This window comes from Crinia signifera, chromosome 9 (genome assembly GCF_055691185.1).
Source record: "Crinia signifera chromosome 9, ASM5569118v1, whole genome shotgun sequence".
Lineage (NCBI taxonomy): Eukaryota > Metazoa > Chordata > Amphibia > Anura > Myobatrachidae > Crinia > Crinia signifera.
The window spans coordinates 142,861,664-142,873,633 of NC_139225.1; the positions used below are offsets into that span (position 1 = coordinate 142,861,664).

At 47.0% G+C, this 11,970-nt stretch overlaps 1 protein-coding gene across 1 annotated transcript in view; it reads left to right on the forward strand.

Moving 5' to 3' along the window:
• Nucleotides 1-11,704, forward strand: part of VWA7 (von Willebrand factor A domain containing 7) — a 31,043-nt gene extending 19,339 nt beyond the window's left edge. Inside the window, exons 7-17 of the mRNA XM_083160049.1 lie at nucleotides 136-305; nucleotides 405-517; nucleotides 757-873; nucleotides 978-1,166; nucleotides 1,276-1,408; nucleotides 1,502-1,630; nucleotides 2,275-2,367; nucleotides 5,260-5,519; nucleotides 6,596-6,726; nucleotides 8,083-8,251; nucleotides 9,536-11,704. Of these exons, the coding sequence (XP_083016175.1) occupies nucleotides 136-305; nucleotides 405-517; nucleotides 757-873; nucleotides 978-1,166; nucleotides 1,276-1,408; nucleotides 1,502-1,630; nucleotides 2,275-2,367; nucleotides 5,260-5,519; nucleotides 6,596-6,726; nucleotides 8,083-8,251; nucleotides 9,536-9,991 (1,960 nt within the window). The 3' untranslated portion in view covers nucleotides 9,992-11,704. The remainder of the gene's footprint in view (nucleotides 1-135; nucleotides 306-404; nucleotides 518-756; nucleotides 874-977; nucleotides 1,167-1,275; nucleotides 1,409-1,501; nucleotides 1,631-2,274; nucleotides 2,368-5,259; nucleotides 5,520-6,595; nucleotides 6,727-8,082; nucleotides 8,252-9,535) is intronic.
• The last annotated feature ends 266 nt before the right edge of the window (nucleotides 11,705-11,970 follow it).

The following is an 11,970-nucleotide window of genomic DNA, read 5'->3' on the forward strand; positions in this document are numbered from 1 at the left end:
ACAGCTGTAGATACAGTCAACAGTTCTATTCAATGGGATTTATATTGACCCCTGCTATACGTTCTTCTGCTCCTTGTAGCTTCCTCTATTGCTCATTTTCTTGTTCTCTACCAACTCTTCTACTTGCTCTTGCAGACTCTTTGGCGTATCCGCCTACCCGGCACTGAGCTTTGTGCTGGACACCACCGGCAGCATGGGAGAGGAGATCACATCGGCCCGTCTGCAGTCCCGTCATATTATCGAGCGTCAGCGTAAAAGTCTGTTGCAACCGGACTACTACATCTTGGTGCCCTTCAATGACCCAAGTATGTCCGTCCACCCGCGTGTTGTACCTGTCTGTCATAAACAAGTTACAGCTTGATGTATTGTACAACAAGGCGACATATTCTGTTTGTTATATTTAGACTTTGGTCCTGTGTACAAGACAAGTGACCCTGTTGAGTTCTTGGAAATACTGGACAGTCTAATGGCTCTTGGCGGGGGAGATGAACCGGAGATGTGTCTATCGGCTCTGCAGGTGTGTAAGTTCCTTCTACTACTTCTTTCTGTCTCTCTGCCTGAGATGTATTAAATCTTGGAGAGAGAGAGAATACCAACCAATCACCTCCTTTCCCTTATCAAACACAGTATATGAAATGGCAGTTAGGATCTCATTGGTTGATACTTTATCTCTCCCCAAGGTTTGATACACCCCCCCTCCATGTCTCCCCTATATGCTTTCATTGCTGTCATTAACATCTTTATCTTTCTTCTCAGCTAGCGCTGATCAACACTCCACCTCTTTCCGAGATCTTCGTCTTCACTGATGCATCTTCCAAGGACATCCATCTCAGGAGCTCCGTGGAGGCTTTAATCCAGGAGAAGAAGATCAAGGTGAGCGAATGATACCTCCCAGGTCCTTAGGCAGAAGAGCGGAGAAGACAGCACATAACAATATGAATAAGATAGAAGCACAGGCATTTCTATTGTCTCTTCAGGTGTCTTTCCTAATAACAGAGGATCCTTCCCGGACTACAGGGAGGAGCAAGAGGGAATTGCTACGCCCACACAGGTTTGACCTCTACACTGACCTTGCTTCAACCTCAGGCGGCCAGATCATCTTCACCAACAACCGTGACATCGCTGAGGTGTCAGAGGTCATCGCAGACTCTGCTCACTTTGATGTGGTGAGTGGAGATCCCCTTGCAACTAGTTATGGCTGACCACTCTGTGTAAGAGGACCTAATTGATAACGGTAATTGTAGAGGTTACGTCCCTCTCCTCTTTATCGTGCAGGTCACGCTATTACATAAGCAGAGGTCAGAGGGAGGTGCCGCGACTTATGTTTTTCTGGTGGACGCGTTTGTGCACAGCGTCACTCTATACATTAATGGAGACATCAGGAAATATAATATTCAGGACCCTACAGGTGAGGGTTCTCCGCTATGATATGCTTGAATAAAGAACGTGAGCGCCATACTGAATGTAATAACTTAATGTCATCAGTCTTCTATCCAACTAGGCCGTAAGCAAAATGGCCGCCATCAGATCCATGGCAAGTTTATCCGGGTAACCCTGAGTGATCCTCTGCAGGTGGGTGACTGGAAAGTTTATATGGAAACTGCTGGACCCCACAGTCTGCACGTGCAAGGTGAGATCATGTTATTCTGGAAATATATCATATACAACTAGGAGGCTTTCTTATTAAACTGTGTAAAATGGTGACTAAAACCTTGCACATGGGGCACTGACCATGCCCACAGGGTACTGACCACGCCCACAGGTTACTGACCACGCCCACAGGGCACTGGCCACGCTCACATGGCACTGGTCCACTTTTCATAATATGACCATGAACATTTTCAACATCAGTCTCATGTGGCCCTTAACTAGGCCCCATGGAGCAGATTTATTAAGCCTGGTGAAGTGATAAAGGAGCCGGTGATCATGCTCCAGCCAATCATCTCCTAACTGTCAGGATACAGGCTGGGTTTGAAAAAATGACAGCAAGGAGCTGATTGGCTGGTGCATTATCACCGGCTCCTTTATCACTTCCCCAAGTTAATAAGTCTGCCCCTGTGTCCTGTATTCTAGTAGAGGAGACATATCGAGGATAACACAGAACCGCTATCTCACAGTAATGCATCGCGTATAATGTTTCTACCCCCTTACATAGTAGGCGCCTCTCATCGCCTTCTGTTGGTCTTCCCATTCTTTCGCCCCCAGCACATTTAAGTTGCCCTTCCTTCCTGTCCCATCTCATGTTCCCAGCTGAAACTCTACCTCTATCTCTAGGTCGCAGCTCTGTGGATTTCCTCTATTATTTCGGGACACCTGTAAATGGGTCTCATCCGGGACTCTACCAATTAAACAACCAACCGGTGGCAGGTAGGTAACAAAAGATTCCCTCCATGTTATAACGCAGGCTGTATATGGTCATTGAAAGAGATAGAGTACAATTACAGAAGAGATTCCCTACATTGCATTGCCAAATACAATGTGGCCTAGGAGCTGCCAAATGGATTCATATTGGCATTTTCCAGGCAGAGGAGACAGGGCAGAACCAGGATGTTTCTCTCTCAGTGGTACAGAAGATTAATCTTTGCCGCGCAGAGTGTGCCAATACCATCCTCAACCCAATCATGTGTCTGAACGATCTACCTATTTACCCTCATTACCTGCAAACACACCACATTTCTCTGGAATACATAAGGACGAGCAGCAGACAGGGCGCCGGCGGTCAGAATACTGATGCCAGCATACCAATATACAGAATACTGATAAGGGTCCAGTAAATATATTTACCTTATTTATTTATTTATTTATTTATTTGCAGTTTCTTATATAGCGCAGCAGATTCCGTTGCGCTTTACAATAGTAGACAGTGATAAAACAAACTGTTTAACAGACAGACTTGGAGGTTAGAGGGCCCTGCTGCAAGCTTACAATCTATTAGGTATATAGGAGGGAAACACAAGGACAGGCACCAGTAATAGCATAGCAGTCCCACCAAGTTACAAGTCCAGAAGGGAAGCTATATAATACATAAGTGCCTCAGAGGGTTATGCGTGTAGAACTTAAATATGATAGGCTTGCCTGAAGAAGTGAGTTTTCAGGGAACGCTTGAAAGTTTGGAGGCTAGCGGAGAGTCTAATTGTGCATGGAAGGGCATTCCATAGGATGGGAGCAGCCCGATGAAAGTCCTGTAATAGTGAATGGGAGCTAGTGATCCGTGCAGATGAAAGACGCAAATCTTGTGCAGAGCGGAGTGGTCGAGATGGGAGATATTTTGTGATAAGTGCAGAGATATAAGCTGGTGCAGTATGGTTGATAGCTTTATATGCAAGTAGAAGTGTTTTATATTGAATACGGTAATATAAAGGCAACCAATGGAGGGACTGGCAGAGCGGATCACCAGACGATGAGCGTCTTGCAAGGAAGATCAGCCGAGCAGCAGCATTTAAAATGGATTGCAGTGGTGAGAGTCTGTTCTTGGGAAGGCCAGTTAGGAGACTATTACAATAATCAATGCGGGATATAATGAGTGCATGGATAAGAGATTTGGTAGTGTCTTGTGTGAGATACGGTCGTATTTTGGATATGTTTTTTAGATGCATGTAACATGATTTGGAGACAGATTGAACGTGGGGAACAAAGGACAGGTCAGAGTCGAGGGTGACCCCTAAGCAACGAGCTTGTTGGGTAGGGTAGATTGTCGCGTTGTCAACAGTGATGGAGATATCAGGATGGTAACTGTTCTTAGATGGTCGGGAATATAAGTAATTCAGTTTTGGAAATATTGAGTTTGAGTTGGCGAGAAGACATCCAAGATGAGATGGCAGAGAGACATTCAGAGACTCGGCCCAAAACCACTGGTGACAACTCTGGGGTTGATAGATAGATTTGAGTATCATCCGCATATAAGTGATACTGAAATCCGAAAGAGCTGATTAGTTTGCCAAGCGAGGAGGTATAGATTGAGAAAAGCAGAGGACCTAAGACTGAGCCTTGCGGAACTCCGACTGACAGAGGTAGTGAAGAGGAAGTAGAGTCAGAGAAGCGAACACTGAAAGAGCGATCAGATAGGTAAGATGTGAACCAGGAAAGGGCTGTATCATTAAGACCTAGGGAGTGTAGTGTTTGTGTTTCCTCCTGCCCCTACCCCGTAGCTTAACCCTCCCTGTTAGTGCCTAGCTCTAACCTTCATACCCTATCCCGTCCCCCATAACATAACTATTGGGTCATGATCAGTCAATGGCTTATACCAGTCACATGGGATGCTATTTCATCATGTGACCAGGAAGGAAGATGATAATAGGCCGGGTACAATCCAGCTGAAATAAAAGGAAATAACGTAAGCTTACATAAATTACAGATAAAATTTAAAAAAACGCTGTGAGGGCATCTAACAACTTCCGCCCTAACCTAATGTCACAACCTGGTAAAAAATCAGAAGTGGATCTAGACACAACCCTTCATGGTGACCTTTCTCAGCTGCACAGAGTAGCGGCAGGAGGGGCTTGGGATCACGTCTCCATGGTGGCCTTTCTTAGCCCCCAATTGGTGCAGCTACAACACCATGGAGTGGCGGTGGATGGAGCGTGAAGCCACGTCTCCATGGCAACCTTCTTTAGCAGCCCCTTAGTGTAGCTGCATCACCATGGAGACTTTATCAGCTGTCCAAAAATGTTATTTCTACCTTGGAGAGATCACGTGACATGTCCGGCTCCTAGTCCATTGTCAGGGAAACCGGACGCCAATAGAGCAGTTCTCGGAAACCAGTCAAATAACAAATGAACATACAAACTATTCTAGGACAGAAAATTATATAAAATTATGAATAATAATAATTTACAAAAAATAATATTAATACTGATTAATCAAAATAATACATTTATTAGCTTAAGAGTGTGTGTCCAAATCCCAATGGCGACATAGTGGCACTCCGCATCAACACCAACGGCAGTTCGTCACAGTGGGCAAACCAATGGGTTTGGTGCAGATATGCCAGCATGCCAATGATTGAAGTCACGCCCTGAGTCCGATATAATATACATGATCAGCGTTGTATTGGATCAATATCCTAGTATTCTGATCATCAAATTCAGTTCCTTAGTTAATGGTATTACCAGCAGACTGAGCGCTGGGCAAAATCGCTCAGTGTGTATGGACCTTATCAGGGACATTACTGGGTGGTCCCAGCCTAGTTCTGCATTTGTTGTGTAGTTTGTGTCTAATATACTCTTGCTGGTTCTATCCCACCTCCTTTGTCGTCTCTAGGAGTCCCTGCAATCCTGGTAGTGGATGTTATCGGTCTCCCAGCATCGGCCAACCTAAGCCATGTCAGCTTGACCACAGTCACCGGGGATACGAGGACAGTGGAACTGGAAGCAGCCAATCAGACGGGGCTCCTAGTGGCACAGGTCGGGAATATACCGATTGGGGAATTCAGTGTCACTGTGAGAGGCCAGGATGGGAAGGGACACGAGATTAAACGCGAAGCCCCGCAGCAGCTGAAATTGGCTGAATGTATGCTGGAGGTGAGCGAGGTTTCCTTCTCTGGCCTATCTTGTACTGTACAAAAATTGCTTTCACTTTCTGTAATGACATCTTTTCGCACACAAAGGAGTAATTTGGTCCGTCGAGTGGCCTCTAGTGGTCAGTGGTGGTACTTCACCTCATAGAGGTGAAGAGTTGTTAGCCTTTTATATATATTGATAGTGTCTAGCGTCAACATCCTAATTAGCGCCATGCATTGAGAAGATCAGGTTCGGAAAGTAACTTAAATAACTCTACAGGACACAGATGGCCGATAAGGAGCAATTATTGCACTTACACTGCATTTATCTATAGCAGTCTATGGGCCTGGTTCTGAGTCACAACTCAAAGTATACTCAGCAGTGTGTATTGGTGAGTCTGTGTACATCGGTGCAGCTGAATGTGCAAGGGCTGAGACACCCACTGTGAGCACGCCGAAAAGGGAGAGTGTTGTCTGTAAAAGGGGATGTGGCTTCATGATAATGATGACACCATTGGGAGCCACACCTACCATTTTTGTCATGGGGGAGGGGCTTGGTTCTGTGAACATCTATTCACCACTTCTCTGCTTAGCAGTGACAGGGTGACTCCCATCCTCGCGTGCGCTCACACAGAGGAGACATCATTATGTGGTGGCTCACCATCAAATGACTTTATCCACTGATTGCAGCAGAAAAGTAGCCCCCGATTTGGGGGTGGGTGCTGATGTCATGTGATGTCATCCATCCGCCCTGAGCAGGGTTCCCTGGGGCACGCCCAGCATTTCTATGGATGTGCTCACCGTTTTGTTGGGCACGCTCATGAACCGACGGGTGTCCATCCCAGAACGCCCTCTGTCTGTCAATCACTGTGTAAGTGCCCTGGCGAATGAGAATGTTGCTAAAGGAGCTCTCTGCGGGAGTCTGCACATGCGCTGACCCCACCATAGGAGACGGGGCTGAATTTGGACCATAATAAGCCGGTCTGAATCAGTCCCTAAGATGGCTGCTAATTTATGTATTGGATTGTCACTATATTACGCCTACCATATGTTCCGCATGGATCCTCTGAGGCGTGATATAACATTAATGTTTTACAGATCTCTAGCGATTCGCCTCTGAAACCAGGACTCCTGCATCCGGTTTCATTGAAACTTACAAATTTTGGAGCATCTCACTGTTACTCTGTCACCTTCAATGATGACCTGAGCGAGGACTCCACTACATTCAGGTGAGCCGGATGAACCACTGCAATGGGACACTCATTGTAATGACCTTTCTGGGGCATGTTCTCCACAGCTCCCTCTAGTGCCTAGCAAAGCGATGGAACCGCCTGCCCTCGTCTGTACCCATTGTCCATCTCTCCCATCACGTTCCTCCTGGTCTATCCTTTGTCCTTCTCCCACCGCTCCTCCACGTCTGTACCCATTGTCCATCTCTTCCATCACATTCCTCCTGGTCTATCCTTTGTCCCTTTCCCACCGCTCTCCACGTCTGTACCCATTGTCCATCTCTCCCATCACATTCCTCCTGGTCTATCCTTTGTCCCTCTCCCACCGCTCTCCAAGACTGTACCCATTGTCCATCTCTACCATCACGTTCCTCCTGGTCTATCCTTTGTCCCTCTCCCACCGCTCTCCACGTCTGTACCCATTGTCCATCTCTCCCATGACGTTCCTCCTGGTCTATCCTTTGTCCCTCTCCCACCGCTCTCCACGCCTGTACCCATTGTCCATCTCTCCCATCACGTTCCTCCTGGTCTATCCTTTGTCCCTCTCCCACCACTCTCCACGACTGTACCCATTGTCCATCTCTCCCATCACGTTCCTCCTGGTCTATCCTTTGTCCCTCTCCCACCGCTCTCCACGCCTGTACCCATTGTCCATCTCTCCCATCACATTCCTCCTGGTCTATCCTTTGTCCCTCTCCCACCGCTCTCCAAGACTGTACCCATTGTCCATCTCTCCCATCACGTTCCTCCTGGCCTATCCTTTGTCCCTCTCCTACCGCCCTCCACGTCTGTACCCATTGTCCATCTCTTCCATCACATTCCTCCTGGTCTATCCTTAGTCTCTCTCCCACCACTCTCCACGTCTGTACCCATTGTCCATCTCTCCCATCACGTTCCTCCTGGTCTATCCTTTGTCCCTCTCCCACCGCTCTCCACCTCTGTACCCATTGTCCATCTCTCCCATCACGTTCCTCCTGGTCTATCCTTTGTCCCTCTCCCACCACTTTCCACGCCTGTACCCATTGTCCATCTCTCCCATCACGTTCCTCCTGATCTATCCTTTGTCCCTCTCCCACCACTCTCCACGACTGTACCCATTGCCCATCTCATTCCTCCTGATCTATCCTTTGTCCCTCCCACCACTCTCCACATCTGTACCCATTGTCCATCTCTCCCATCACGTTCCTCCTGGTCTATCCTTTGTCCCTCTCCCACCACTCTCCATGTCTGTACCCATTGCCCATCTCATTCCTCCTGATCTATCCTTTGTCCCTCTCCATGTCTGTTACCCCAACTTGTCCCTTCTCCACTTACTGCATCATCTACCCTGAGACCTCCTGTGCCCTCCCCATGTAGGATACAGATGGGACCCGGTGAGACACGTCTACAGCAGATGGAGATCCAAGTTCCTGATGACACTGAGCACAATGTGATTGTCACCATTCTGGTAACGGCTGAAGAATGTGACAGCAATCTGCCACCATGTTCCACCCATCTCTCACTGGTGGTTATTGGTAACAGAGAGGTGAGTACTGACTGCTATATGATAGGCATTGTGTGATAGAATTGCAGCCATAATATTGTGGGGATTCAGAGGTGGAAACTAATAGCACAGCCTTTGTGCAAGGCTCCCACCTCCACCGTCACACGGCCATAGCCATCCAATCAGGATGCGGCTTCTCCTACACAGCACCTGGAGACATAGCATATCATTGCACATACACACTGCGTCTCCAGCTCCAGCACTATCAACTAAACATCGGTCACTAGTTGAATTTCAGAATGACTAGATCCTTAATGGCTAACCTTGACACTCCAGCTGTTGTTGAAATACTCATCCCAGCATGCTCTGCATCAGATTTAGCATGGCCAAAATAGCAAAACTGAAGCAGAGCATGCTGGGATGTGTAGTTTAAAAACATCTGGAGTGTCAAGGTTAGCCATCAAGGGACTAGATGGTTAAAATGTTGACACTGTTAATGTCGACACAGGAACTATCTACAATAAGAATGTCAACATATGAAATGCAGGCACAGTCAAAATGCAGGCAATAGAAATTATAAGTCCTAAAACTAGGCGCCAACATTCGGTACCAGTCTAAATTTTCACTGTCCACATTTTGAGCATGACAACATTATGCTGGGCACAACATGACTACACATATTTCGATTTTCGACAAAACATACCTGACTCTTGACCCATACCCCCTGACCTGTTGGCAGATTTAATGTACGAAATTAATACATGCAGCTGCTGTAGTACCACTTTTGGCCCCAAGATGGCGATATTGAACCAAACTATTCTAGCATTCACTTAGAAGCTGCTTCAGTCCTGCTCGTAGCCGGGTCGAATTGACCCCTTCCCCGATGTTTGGGATTAAAGATCCATTTTTAATTACTTTTATTACCGAAGGGGAGAGAAATCATTCAATGGTCAGCGTACATCAAATTTTTTCTAACTCCTTCAGCTACATGCGAGGAGATGTTTTCCAGTATACATCCCCTTGTATGCTAGTGAGGGGATTCGGGTGGTGGGCGATTCGGGTGGTGGCATTTACCTGAATATACGCATCCTAGCCAGCAGGTCTGAATCAGATCCTTATTTCGCCCATTCCAGTAGTCAGTCTGTTATAGGATATATAGAGTACATCAATTATATTATTAGTATTATGTGTTTCAGTATTTATGTTTGGGTTTATGATGTGTATAATACCTGTATAGTATGAATATCTGATATCTGTAATAAGTATTCTCCAACATATCATCTCTCTATGACAGTGACCTCTGTAACGTCTTCCTCCTGTTCTCAGGCGACTCCTGTGACTCCTCCTGTCTGCACTCTTCCCTCTTATTCTGGCTCTTGCCCTGAGTCTCCTCTGCCGGGACTGTGTCAGGACCACCCCTGGAACGCCCTCCTCCTGCTGTCACATGTCGATGGCATAAGATCAGTGAAGGTTCTCAATGGTTCAGGGACAACCTCACATGGACCTGATGGATACTATGACCGTGTTGAATTCTCATCCACATGCTGTACCCCCCAAGCTGAACTATTGCTCACTAATTACAGGGATGCAGCGTGGCAGTGCCCATTATGGGCACCGGTGACAGCCAATCTGATGCAGCCAAGAAACCACTGGCTATCATTAATAGTGTCGGTCATCGCTTGTGTTATATTTGCAATAGTAGTAGGCGTAGGGTGGGCGTGCTACCGCTATAGGAGGAGAGATGGTGAGACACACAGCCCAAAAGACAATGACGTCTTGTAAATTATTGTGTACTATTGCCCGATACATTGTCCTGTGGCCAAGAGCCATTGACTGTGGACAAGAAGGTCCTCATAGAAGCACAGTGGTGGGAGAAGAAGCAGAATCTCCATGGTAGGGGATTGTGGAAGCTCTTACCCATATGTGATTCATTTGTCCTTATTTAAGTTTGTTGTAGAGTTTTGTATGTTGGGAGCAGCGGAGATGTGGTCTTTGCAATGGCACAAAATCTTTCAGTACCGTATAAAAACTCCCTAACGGCGGGATGTATCAACATACATCCGCGCCCTTCGCACGGCAGCCGCCGCGATGCTACCGCATATGTACTAACATATGCGGCCAGCATCGGGCTGCGGTAACGGAGACCCCCGCGATACCTGTGATGTGGGCTGCGGGGGTCTCCGTCACCTCCCGGCGGCTGCCAGCGTCCCCCTGTGTCTCCTCCTCCCCCCTGAAGCCGGATGTCCTCCCGGCTGTCACACCAGGGGGAGGAGGAGGTTAAAGGAGGACGGGAGGGGGGGCGGCGCGCGGACGGCGTACGTCGGGCGGCGAAAGAAGCCCATAGGCTTCTATAGGGTATCGCCACCCTCTGGGTGGCGATACCCTGGCCTGCGAAAACGGGGCGAACCGGTGATAGTACATAGGAAAATGCGGTAAAACGGGGGTTTTACCGCATTTTCCCTTTAGTACATCCCGCCATAAGCCTGTGCGAATGTTAGTAAGCTGTGTTTTATAAAATAATGACAGACTCTTCACACATACCTTGTTTCCCCGATAATAAGCCCTGCCGCAAAATTAAGCCCTACCCTTGATTTTAGACACTGGTCCAAAATAAGCTCTACCCGAAAATAAGCCCTATTAAAAATTCCATAGTGAAGTCACTACCGTAAATTCTAGCCCATTTCCACCCCCACTAACCCCCCTCACCCCCCTCACCCCCCATGCTTGTAAGGGACCATTCTACTCCCGGACAGTCCAGGGATGCACTGCGGGCAGCGCGTGACATCACCGCGCACATCACACGGCTGCAGCAGCCAGAGGGAGCCAGGTGAGCAGTGGTGTGCAGCCACGAAGAAGCTCTGGCGTAGTTATATGAATTCTTTATTGTTGGTGAGCATTACCCTACCATATGTTATCAAAGGAGGAATGGGGGCATGTTACCGTATTAAAGGAGGACTGGGGACATGTAATTAAAGGAGGACTGTGGGCATGTAATTAAAGGAGGACTTAAAATAAGCCCTACCCCGAAAATAAGCCCTATGGTGCTTTTTTTTAAAATAAATAAAAATAAAAGACAGTGTCTTATTATCGGGGAAACACGGTATGTACTAAGGATATTAAAGTAAAAGTCACATCAGTAAGTATATCAGGTTCTTGTTCAATATCTATTTCACACGTTGTAAGAAACCAAGGTGGGAGATGGAGGTTTGCACAGAGTTGGGTTGGACAGAGCAGGTGCACAGTGTCCCCTAGGTACTGTAGGTGCGTCCAAAGGTAGCATCAGTGTACATGATACAGGAAGCATGAAGATAAATCTAAGCCCTATACTTGGACAAAGTGATTCCAGCCATTGCCACGCCCCCACCCTGCTGTGACCACACCCCATTTGTCGGGGAAATTTAGCAATAGTAATAAGTTATTTTAGAGAACTGCAGTCAAGAAGATTCCAATTTAATCTGTGACGGGGAATAAAACAGATGTATTTTGTTTACTTAATGTTTGTATTTGTGTATAATTACATTTGATGTGGAAATTGCGACCATGAAAAAACTCATGTTAGCTTTTTCATGTTAACATTATGCTAGTGTTCACTTTTTGTCAATGTCGACATTGTGCATGTGTAGTGTAGTGCATGTTGACCTTTTGGAGTCAACACAGACATTGTCTATCCTATGATCCATACCCACCCCCAATTCCTGCTACCTGCGTCTCCTCCTGTACTGTATGGCCCTTCTGTCCCTGTCCTAATCTGTACCACTTGG